Here is a 10,348-nt window from a genome sequence, read left to right as displayed (position 1 = left end):
GGGGCTGTTGTGTACCCGCTGAGCTGTGTGTGCCCGCAGGGGCTGTTGTGTACCCGCTGAGCTGTGTGTGCCCGCAGGGGCTGTTGTGTACCCGCTGAGCTGTGTGTGCCCACTGGGGCTGTTGTGTACCCGCTGAGCTGTGTGTGCCCGCAGGGGCTGTTGTGTACCCGCTGAGCTGTGTGTGCCCGCAGGACGGCACGGCGCGGGTGACCTGCATGGCCTGGTCCGCTAGCAGTGCCCGGTTCGCCGTGTGCACCGCGGAGCGGGTGGTGCTGCTCTACGACGAGCAAGGCGAGCGACGCGACAAGTTCTCCACCAAACCGGCTGACGCCAAGGTGAGCGGGGCCGAGCCGGGTCAGGGCCGGGGCATGGGTCGGCAGCGCTGGGGCAGTCGACCTTCCTGCGTTCACACAGAGCCTCTCTGCAGTACGGCAGGAAGAGCTACGTGGTCAAAGGCATGGCCTTCTCCCCGGACTCCACCAAACTGGCTATCGGGCAAACGGACAACATTGTCTACGTGTACAGGATCGGCGAGGAGTGGTGAGTTTGTGGTGGGGTCCAGCATGCTCCATTCCGCCTGCCATGGGCTCACTTAGCCTGATCCTCACCCTGGCACACACTGCAGCAGCAATCACCTGCCCCACAGGGAGTCACTTGGGTGTCCGTGGGGAGCAGCAGGTTAAGTTTCCTCAGCAGGACCTTTGTGTGGAGCCCTGACTGTTGATGCAGCTAGCTGGAGCCCATGGTGCCATCCTGTGTCACAGTTTTGGAGCCATGGCACACACCTGCCCCATTGCAGCCTCATTTGGTGGCATGAGTTATGCTAAATACACTCAGAAAGGCTGTTCTGAATTTTGAAAGCTCAGAAGTTGGGGGTCTTTATTTGATTTTTTGTCTAAAGTTGTGGTAGACAAGCAGCATGCTAAACTTAAGTGGCCTGTTGGGCAATACCAAACCAGACTGCATACAAACAATACGGTGATCAGAGTGTGCGGTGTTACCAGATTTGCTGATAGTAATTTTTGTTTACATTTTCCTGCAGGGGTGACAAGAAGGTTATATGCAACAAGTTCATCCAAACGGTGAGATGCAGACTTCTGTCTGATTCCATTTTCTCCAGCATATGTAGGAAAAGACAGTGAGAGGTCTCTCTGCTCATACTCAGAGGTGTATTTGGCCCAACCTGTACTTGATCTTTAAAGATCCTAAGAGAATCTCTAAATTCTGAGGCATGTATTGCTCATCAAGCTTCAGAGGTCTCCTAATGACTGGGTACAATACAATAGTTAATTGCTGAACAATCAGTGCAGTCACTTACAAAACTTTGGGGACTGCTTTAGGCATCAGTGGACAGAATATTTTAAGGGAGTTGCAAGGGAAAAATACCAAAGACTCAGAGCCCAACTGTTTTTTTGTAGGTTGGTAACCTAAACTCTGAGATTCCTTATTAAAAAAATTGTAATATGTGCAGAATTCAAACTGTGCAATTTCCACATACTCAGATGCCTCCAGTTTGTGATTTCAGTCAGGTTTGCCCCTTGGCTACCTTTGTGTTCTACTGCTCTGGCCCTGCCTGCCTGTATCAGAGAGCAATTTGCCCAGTAGTTTGCCAAGGGTTGCCCTCAAATCTGTCTGGAAAAGGCAAAGATGTTACGAATTCCTTACACATAAAGCCACTGGAGTGGAGAAAATAGTAGTTGTGAGAATTTCTACCTTCAGAGGCAAAAGTCCCGTAGCTTCCCAAGGCTTTTGAGGCAAAGGCCTTCACACAAAGACCCCCATGGTCTCTGTGTCACTAAGAAAGTTTCTGGATGGCAGGAGGAATCATCCTCCATGGACAAATCCCCAGAAGACAAAACTGCTCCTGATGGAGTTGCTGGAGTCTTTGTGCCAGGCTTTCTCAAGCTGTCTCTTAGGTGAAGGGCAGCCTCAGCCCCTGGGTCAAAAGCTTGAATCTCAGAGTTGGGCCATGGACTACCACTGTGGCTGCTCTGACTGCTCCCTTCTGGCTGCTGGAGGGGAGCCCAGGGAATTCTGTGGCTCTGGCAATAGGAAAGCTGCTGGTCAGCTTCTGGTTTTCTGTTGACCTGCTGCACTGAGTAGTCATGAGGAAAAGAGAGCAACAGGAGCTTGGAGTCCATTTGTCCCTTTTCTGGACAGGGTGGCTATGCCACATTTAGGCACCTGTAGTCTCCCTGGAGAGCCCTTTCCTTGTGTACTGCTTGTTGCCTGCCCCTCCAGCTGCCAGCCTGGTGGGGGCTTGCTTACCTTTCACAAGCTCAGATGCTGTGCACAGCATGTGTACAGAATTTTGCATTTTTAATGTAGAAATTCAGTATTTTTTTTGCTCATTCTCTCATTTCCCCATGAGAAACCATTCTACCATTCATAACACAATAAATCTTTTTTTTTTTTTCCTGGTGCTCTCTGTGTGGGGTTTTACTGCTGTATCTGGCTTTCCTCTGTAACTAAATCTTGTTATTTACGAATAAATATGTCAGTATGAGAGATCATTTTTTTAGCCCACTCCTTCTCCTGTCACTGTGCACTCTTACACATCCAGTAATCACAGCGTGGGATCACCTGGTAAGCCAAACCTTCTGTTTGAGGGCCAGGAGGACAAACAGTGGGTACATCACCACTGTGTGAGGCTTGTTCCCAGGCTTTTGTTGTCTAGGACTGAAAATAACAGTTTGGCAGATAATGAGGGAAGTAGGCTAGTTTGTGGGAAACAGGGGTAATGAAAATGGATCTTGGGCATTGGTTGGGCCTTTAAATTATGAACTGATTGGTTACTTTGGGACATTTTGCTGCCTGATCATAGCTGTGTTTGCTGATACAAATGATCAGAGTGGGGATAGAAGATRAGGTGGGAAAATTAGGGTGTATATGTATTTAAAGCAGCCCCAGATGCTTAATATAGGACCAAGGAGCCAGTGAGGCTGGTGCTGGTGGCATAGTGCCAAATACCAGCCTTCTTACTCACCAGAGTTCTGCAGGGTAGATATGGAGGGCTTTCGTAAAGTTTCTTGGCCCTCTCTTACAGCTGGGTTTTGTGGTCAGCTTTATTCATCCTGACTCCACCTCAGATTCTGAGAATACCTTTGGTTTGGATTTAATGAGCCTRTTTCTACCTGACCTACTTAGTAGCATCTAATAACCAACCATCTTGCTCATCAGTGAAAATGTAAAGACGTATTTCCGATTCATCAAATGAAGATCCAGTATACGAGCATTCTCATAGCTGCTACAGAAGTTGGCACAGTCAAATTATGTTTATATTTTATTTTATACTTGTTGCAAAAGACCTTTTAAAACAGCCATGATTTTATACATTCACCAATAGCATGTGGCAAGCCAAGCACCTGCTCAGTAAGTAGTACTCTCAGAAGAGCTCCAAACCAAACACATCCATATAACTTTGTTGCCCTCCCTCCCGTAGTCCTCCTGACCTCAATTACTTTGCCTCAGCTCCCTATTATCTAGTTCAAGCTTCAGTGTAGAGTAAGGCTTGTCCAGTAGCTTCAGATTCTGTAAGGCCTGTCCAAATGCCTCATCTCTGCTGCCTGAGTTGTGTCTGTTCATGAACTATTTTAGGTGGCAATGGGACAGGAAGCTGAGTAGGATGGAGCTCTTACCTCTCTTTTTACCTCCTCCCTGGCAGAGTGCCGTGACCTGCTTGTTGTGGCCCACAGAGAATGTCATTGTCTTTGGTCTTGCTGAAGGAAAGGTAGAGAAACTTGTAATTTGCGTGCCTTTCTTTCCCTTGCTGGGTCTGCCAGGGTCTGCAAGTGGTTGGGCTGTGGGGTGAGAGGCATCACTGGATGCCACAGTAACAGCAAACAGAGGGATTACGCCGTGGACTTGAATTTTCTGATTCCCAATTAGTCCCTGGAGAATYTGTCGGGTCGGTCATGTGGATCTTTCCCCAAACGTTTCTAGAAAACTGGAAATGCGACTCCAACTTTTCCACTTCTACAACCTGCTGGTCATGGTCTGGAAAACCCCTGGGAATGTTATTTACACTGGGGGAGATCCACGTTCTGCAGACAAAAGCAACGTTGATAAGGTTCTCTTTCTCAGGTTCGTTTAGCAAATACTAAGAACAACAAGTCTTCCACCATTTATGGGACAGATTCCTACGTGGTGTCGCTAACTTCCAAGTGAGTATGGCACTGCTTTGGCCTGCCCTGCTCTGGCTCAGTCTCCCACCCGCTGCTGGCCTGGCATAATTGGGGCCAGTGTGGGAGGTTGCCAGTGCCCTTTTGCTGTCAAGATAATAACATACTGTTCTCTTCAGAAGGAACTCCTTCCTCAAATCTGCCATCTGGCTGTGCCACTTTGCTGGCAGTCTGGTTGTTCCTCAAACATAGTTGAGGATGAAAGTCTTCATGAGTTTACTTATATACATAGATTTGAATTTGTGACTTTATAAGGACTGCATTTGTCAGCTTCATCTAGCTAATTACTAACACTAATCAAGTGTAAGGGCTAAAAAAAGGTAAGAACATTCCACCAGATAAAACTCTTGACAAAGCTCTAATTAGGAAAATAACCATAAAAGTGCAATTTAAAATTGTTGTAATTAATAAGATTTTATTTTAACTATTTTAGTGTTCTTTACCTAAAAAAAAATTAAGATGTGTCATGGAACTAGGAGTGTGATTTTCCTTAAATGCTGTCATTCTGCTGACAGATATATGATGGCAGGATTGTTACAGTGTCCATAGAATTTGTATTTGGTTCTGGAATCTTCTAAATAAACACTAAAAARTGTTTATCTGGGTACATGATGTTCAGCCTGTTTTTTTTTTTTTTTCCTTGCTCTTCTCTCACTGCTTGTGTCTGGAAGTATAAGACATCAATGCTATAAAAAATACACTTAGGCCTGGAGTTTTTGCCCAGATGTTTTTTGTCTACATTGTGTTTCTTTCAAAGATTCCCAGTATCATACTATCCAGTCTCACTTCTGGAATAGTTCCAGTGCAAGGGTTGTGTGATACATCTTGCTGTAAGCACTTCTGAGCAGAGTCATTATTCCACTGAAGGTCACTTAGCTTGTCTGGGTTTAAGCAAAACAGAAAGTTGTTTGCTGTGATTTTACATGATGAAGATACTTAACTGGCCACTCTCACTCTCTACTCTCTGTACTTTTGTTTGCTTTGTTTTCGCAGACACTGGCACAGGTATTCAATATTATTCTTGTCTTTGGGGAAGGTTCCTTTGATGAGGAAACATCAGCGATGACCCTGGGAATGGCTGCTCTGGGCAGAGATATGAATATAAAGGTGCAAGTCTTACTGCAATGTTGTATCATCCTGTCTGTATTTTTCTGCAGTGTGTCAGGGAGGGGAATCCTGTCTGGCCATGCAGACGGAACCATAGTGCGCTTCTTCTTTGATGATGAAGGCTCAGGTGAATCACAGGTATTGAAGATCCGTCTTTGAGCAAAATTTCTGTTTGCTTCCCAGCTCAAGAGCTCTGGAAGGGGATCAGGCTGTGGAGGGAGTGCAAGTCTGGAGAGGAGCTGCAGGCTGTGCTTGATAGCAAAGGTTTTGGGAAGCACTGATGAAGGCGGAACAGTGATTAAATGCTTTGGAATACATTGAGGGTGCTGATAAGGGGGGAATTCAACATTTTGTTTGTGAGGGATAAGGCTGTTCAGGTATCTGGAAAGATCTGATGTTCTAAGTGTCCAGGAGAATGATGCTCAAAAGAGGTAGGGTTCCATGGAATGGCTGTTGTCATCTCTGCACTAAGCAGAGTTAATGTTAACTCTCAGGGTCACGTTTTGTCCTTGAACACCCAACATTTCTCCTGAGCCTCCTGCTCCTCTGCCAGGAGTCTTTCTGTGCTTTAGGCTGTAGTGAAGGGGATGCTTTTTTCAGATCTTTTCCCTCCAATAGAAGCAGTTTGAGCATGGCTGCTCTCTGCCGTAATATCCTGAAAGTCCATATACATTATGCTGTGTTGGGAGTTCAGTCCCGACTGGTTAATGGTTTCAGTCTTATTGGCATCAGAAATCTTCTCTCACAATTGAGTGAACGTAGTCGTTGATATATCTCTCAGTTCTGATTTCTGTCTTCCTATGGACTGGGCAGGCAWACAAAGCTGTCCCTGTGAACTGGGCTTTGCGGAAGGTTCCATACTGATCCCACTGGGATAGCTGAGTACAGAGGCTGCCTGGGGGCTGGGTCCATTCACATGTGCAGGGTGTTCTTGTCTGTTGTAGGGCAAGTTGGCAGTGCATCCCTGTCCTCCTTATGCCCTCGCCTGGGCTTCCAATGGCATTGTGGCTGCAGGCTGTGACAAGAAGATTGTTGCTTATGGGAAGGAAGGCAGCGTGATTCAAACCTTTGACTACAGCCGGGACTCGTCAGAGAAAGAATTCACCACAGCAGCCACCAGTCCTGGTGGCCAGTCCATTGTCATTGGCAGCTATGACAGGTACCATGTACCTGATGGAGAACTCTCCTCTTTACAGTCCTTCCTCCGTCAGCCATACACAGTTTTTTCCTGTTTCTCCTGTATTCTCTCTCTCACAGATTGCGGGTTCTGAACTGGAGCCCACGCCGCGGTGCCTGGGAGGAAGGCAAGCCCAAAGAAATAGCTCACCTTTACACCATCACAGCTTTGGCATGGAAGAGGGATGGCTCACGGATCTGTGTGGTTTGTACCGTCAGTCAGGAGCCCTGAGCCCTCAAGTCTATATCAGGGTCGGCCTTATGCATGTTTGTGAATGGGAGCAAAGTGGTGTAGTACAGGGAGGGCTTTGAGCATGTGGTCATACCATTGCCCAGGAGTGCTGACTCTGAGACCTTGTGCGAGGGAGCTGCTGCAGTCAGGTGTGCAGAGTGTGAAGCTGAAAAACCTCATGGCTGTTGGTGTCATGGCTTGCTGAATGCAGCAACCCTCCTCTTTTCTCAGAGGCGCGATGAGGACAGTAAAGCTTCTCCAGAGAAGTCTCAGGAGCATTCTTTCCTTTGCCATGAGAAGCAGTATACAAACAGACCTGCTAATTACACTCTGTGTTTCTGTGCTGTGCTTTYGGTTCAGAGCTCTTTTTTGTCTACTTTCAGCCATCAAGTCTTGATCTGCCTTTCTCTAAAGTCAGATAAAGATCTTAATTTAAATCTCTTTAAATTAATATTTCTGCATGTTTTCCTGTAGTAAGTTGAGTAACTCAAAACAAATTATTTAGGAAAGATACTATTTACAACTTCTCGTTAATAGTTTTTGCATATTTTTTGTTCAACAGTCAAGAATCCTTGAAATATTTCAGACCAAAAATTACTGAATATGTGAACAAATATTTGTAGAGAAGGGGAAGGGACTAATGGATAGGAGATCAGTGAAAGGAATGGGGATGTTATAAAGAAAGAGATAAAGCTGAAAGGATTCTGCTGGAAGGGAGGAGAGATTTGGAGGCTGGGAGAGGGAGAAATGGGAAACAGGAAAATAATGATAAAGATAGAGATGGTTTTTAAACCCTGCCTCCTTCTCTCCTGGATTCCTGCCAATGTTTGGTAATCTCCGCTTTTCTGAGAATGGCTCAATTTTTCTCATCTCAAGAAAGTCAAAATAGGGCTGGTCCTCTCTGCATCTGCACGCTTGAACATTGTTTCCCAGAACAGCTAGGACCAGTGTGTTTGTGACCTCTGATCCTCTTCATGTAAGCAGGGTCTGGAATATGAATATCTCTCCTTAACATGAGTTCACTGACCACACTATGTGATTTTGTCCCCAGGGTACTCTATGTGGCGGAGTTGAACAGTTTGACTGCTGCCTTCGCAGAACCATTTACAAAAATAAGTTTGAAATGACATATGTGGGACCAAGCCAGGTGAGAAGATGTCTAATGAGTTATGAAAGTCCTGATGAAAACAGGATGTTTGCCAGAACTAGACATGTTTAGGGTTCTGCTCCTATGGTTTGTTTATACCAGCTTGTCAGGAAAGGCATAGGGGATGTACCAGGGACAGGGCTAAGGTTGCGTGGGAATTGGCTAGGATAAAAGACCATGAAGGTAATTTCCTACCATGTGAATTTGTGTGAGGTACCTTCATGCCAAGTGCAGACTCCTGAAGTGGTTTAATTTTAGACAAATTTACCTTGTTCAAAATGAGGAGTAAGGGTAGGCTGGACACCCCTCTACAGTCAGGGGAGAGACTACAGGACTCTTCAAAGAGGGCTTATCCTTGGGAGCCAGAGTGGGTCTCCAGCTGGGCTAGTAATCTGTAAATGGCAAAAGTAAGAATCCTGAATGTCTACTACAGCTGTCATCCCATGTAAAAGAAATGGTAAGTTTTTTTAAAAGAACAGAGTGAAATGATGTAAAATGATGAGGGGATGCCTAATATCCTCATATCATCTGTTTCCTAATCTTGCATGGGGCGAGAAGGCTGCGCTGTTCCTCTGTGCATGACCTCATACTGCTTCTTTCTCTAGGTCATTGTGAAGAACCTCTCCACAGGAACTCGAGTTGTGTTGAAATCCCAGTATGGTTACGAGATTGATGAGGTGAAGATCTTGGGGAAGGACAGGTACCTGGTGGCCCATACCTCAGACACATTACTGCTGGGTGACATCAGCTCCAACAAGCTCAGTGAGGTACTGTAAAACCGGTGGCAATTCTGGAGTGTCAAATGCTTAACTTCATAACCAGAGGATATGATTCCTGGATGGGAGCAATATCTCTGTTTTCAAAGATTCATAGAAYAATTCAGGTTGGAAGGGACCTTGGGAGGTGTCTGACCAAACTTATTGCACAAAGGAAGGTTGATATTCAATTCAGATATTGTTGCTTAGATGCCACAGTTTCTCTAGTCCCCTGTTCCAATGCTTTGCTGACTTCATGCAGGAAAGCCTTTTTTCTAAGTCTTTGTATTGTCTGTTGTATTTTGACTGCTGTTTTATGACCACTTCTCATCCTTTCACTCTGCATCTGCCAAAAAAAGCCTGGCATCACCATATTAGAGGTTTCTTAAGTCTTCCATGCCTGCGTCCCACAGCTTATACCAGTGCCATTTCTGGTGCCAGACAATTTACTCAAAATTGTCTGTCTCCTGAGCCTCGCAGTGCAGTGAGTGCTGAGCCCATGTSCTGAGCCTGAAAATGTGGGCAATAGGTAAATGTCTGATAAAAGCAGTAAACAGGCTTCAAGGACATACTTGCTTTGTTCACAGAGGTATCACATACTTTTAATCAGAACTAATGGTGAGCTAATCAATCTTTCTTGGAGCAGGAGCTCTGACTAGAGATTTGAGTTGGAGAATGCTGATACTTGGTAATACAACTGAGAATCTGGCCAGACTGAAGCTCTCAGGTCTCTCCATATCTTAATGAACAGAGTTTTTCTTTCAACTGCACATCTCTACTCTTCAGAAAGAACAGGGCTTTTGTTGTATTGCTGTCTTACTGGAGTTTCGTTGAAGCAGTAACAGGGAGTTCGTACTCCAGGAGGGAAGAGGACTGCTTTCAGTTTTCTGCTTCTCTGGCCACTTGTCCGCTGTTATCACAGTAGCTGTTGTATTATCCAGTGCTCTACTGAAATTTCCCATCAGTTGTTCCTCCACTGGCACTATGCTAATCAGTCGCTGTTAGCATCTCTAAACAAAAGAGGTTTCAGCTACATGGAGATTCTGCCCCCACCARTGGTGGCAGTGATTCTGTGGCTATGATTAACAGAGGCAAATGAGCTGTTTGGGTGCTTTTTGTAATAAAGTTGGTCTGGGAAAGGTGGAGAAGTGTCTTTGAAGGAATAGGGTAGAGGAAGTACCTCGGTCACATAAGGCACTACTATACTGTACAAAGAGAGCTGAAGTCTGAAGCTGAGTCTGAAGAAGGGAGAAGAACCTGTGGACTTTGCAAGATGGTGATGACTGAAAACCAGTGTTGGCAGCTAAAGTGATGGAACACAATCCCTTGTACAGTGTAATGTAGCTGTCTTTTGGGGAGCCAAAAGCTTCACAGTGGACCCTAATGCCTGTGAGTGGTCCTGGTGAAGCTGTCAGCCTGTCAGCCTCACCCTGTGCCGTTACTTTGCAGGTGGCCTGGCAAGGATCTGGGGGGAATGAGAAGTTCTTCTTCGACAATGAGAATGTAAGTAGGATGGGACAGAATGCTCCCCATGAATGGTGTGTAAAGCTGTGTGTACACCAGCAGGAAAAGTGTCACCAGCATTTCTGGAAAACCCTGTTTCTCAGCAGTTTCCTGGACATAGCCTCTTCATGCAGATCCCAATCTGCTTCCTCCCTGTCCTTGCCTTTTCCACATGTCAGGTACAGAAAAAACTCAGTGTGTTAAATAGGTCATAACCCTGAAGGATAGGGCAGAGAGGGTGTCAGAG

The 10,348-nt window shown here is 45.7% G+C and overlaps 1 protein-coding gene across 3 annotated transcripts in view; it reads left to right on the top strand.

Annotated features, from left to right (window-relative positions):
• The first annotated feature begins 26 nt into the window (after positions 1-26).
• Positions 27-10,348, top strand: part of IFT172 (intraflagellar transport 172) — a 37,148-nt gene continuing 26,826 nt past the window's right edge. For 2 of the 3 annotated variants that reach the window (XM_057386022.1, XM_057386021.1), the window contains exons 1-11: positions 27-335; positions 428-540; positions 1,043-1,082; positions 3,665-3,730; positions 4,084-4,163; positions 5,339-5,426; positions 6,233-6,447; positions 6,546-6,669; positions 7,748-7,843; positions 8,449-8,610; positions 10,048-10,101. In XM_057386022.1, the coding sequence (XP_057242005.1) occupies positions 216-335; positions 428-540; positions 1,043-1,082; positions 3,665-3,730; positions 4,084-4,163; positions 5,339-5,426; positions 6,233-6,447; positions 6,546-6,669; positions 7,748-7,843; positions 8,449-8,610; positions 10,048-10,101 (1,158 nt within the window). In that variant the 5' untranslated portion in view covers positions 27-215. The remainder of the gene's footprint in view (positions 336-427; positions 541-1,042; positions 1,083-3,664; positions 3,731-4,083; positions 4,164-5,338; positions 5,427-6,232; positions 6,448-6,545; positions 6,670-7,747; positions 7,844-8,448; positions 8,611-10,047; positions 10,102-10,348) is intronic. The other variant, XM_057386020.1, reaches the window with a different exon arrangement.

The sequence above is a fragment of the Malurus melanocephalus genome, unplaced genomic scaffold (genome assembly GCF_030028575.1).
Source record: "Malurus melanocephalus ecotype Western Australia unplaced genomic scaffold, MMel_1.1 scaffold_901, whole genome shotgun sequence".
In the NCBI taxonomy this organism is placed as follows: domain Eukaryota; kingdom Metazoa; phylum Chordata; class Aves; order Passeriformes; family Maluridae; genus Malurus; species Malurus melanocephalus.
The sequence above is the reverse complement of the archived record's forward strand: the minus strand, read 5'-3'. Positions and strand labels throughout refer to the sequence as shown.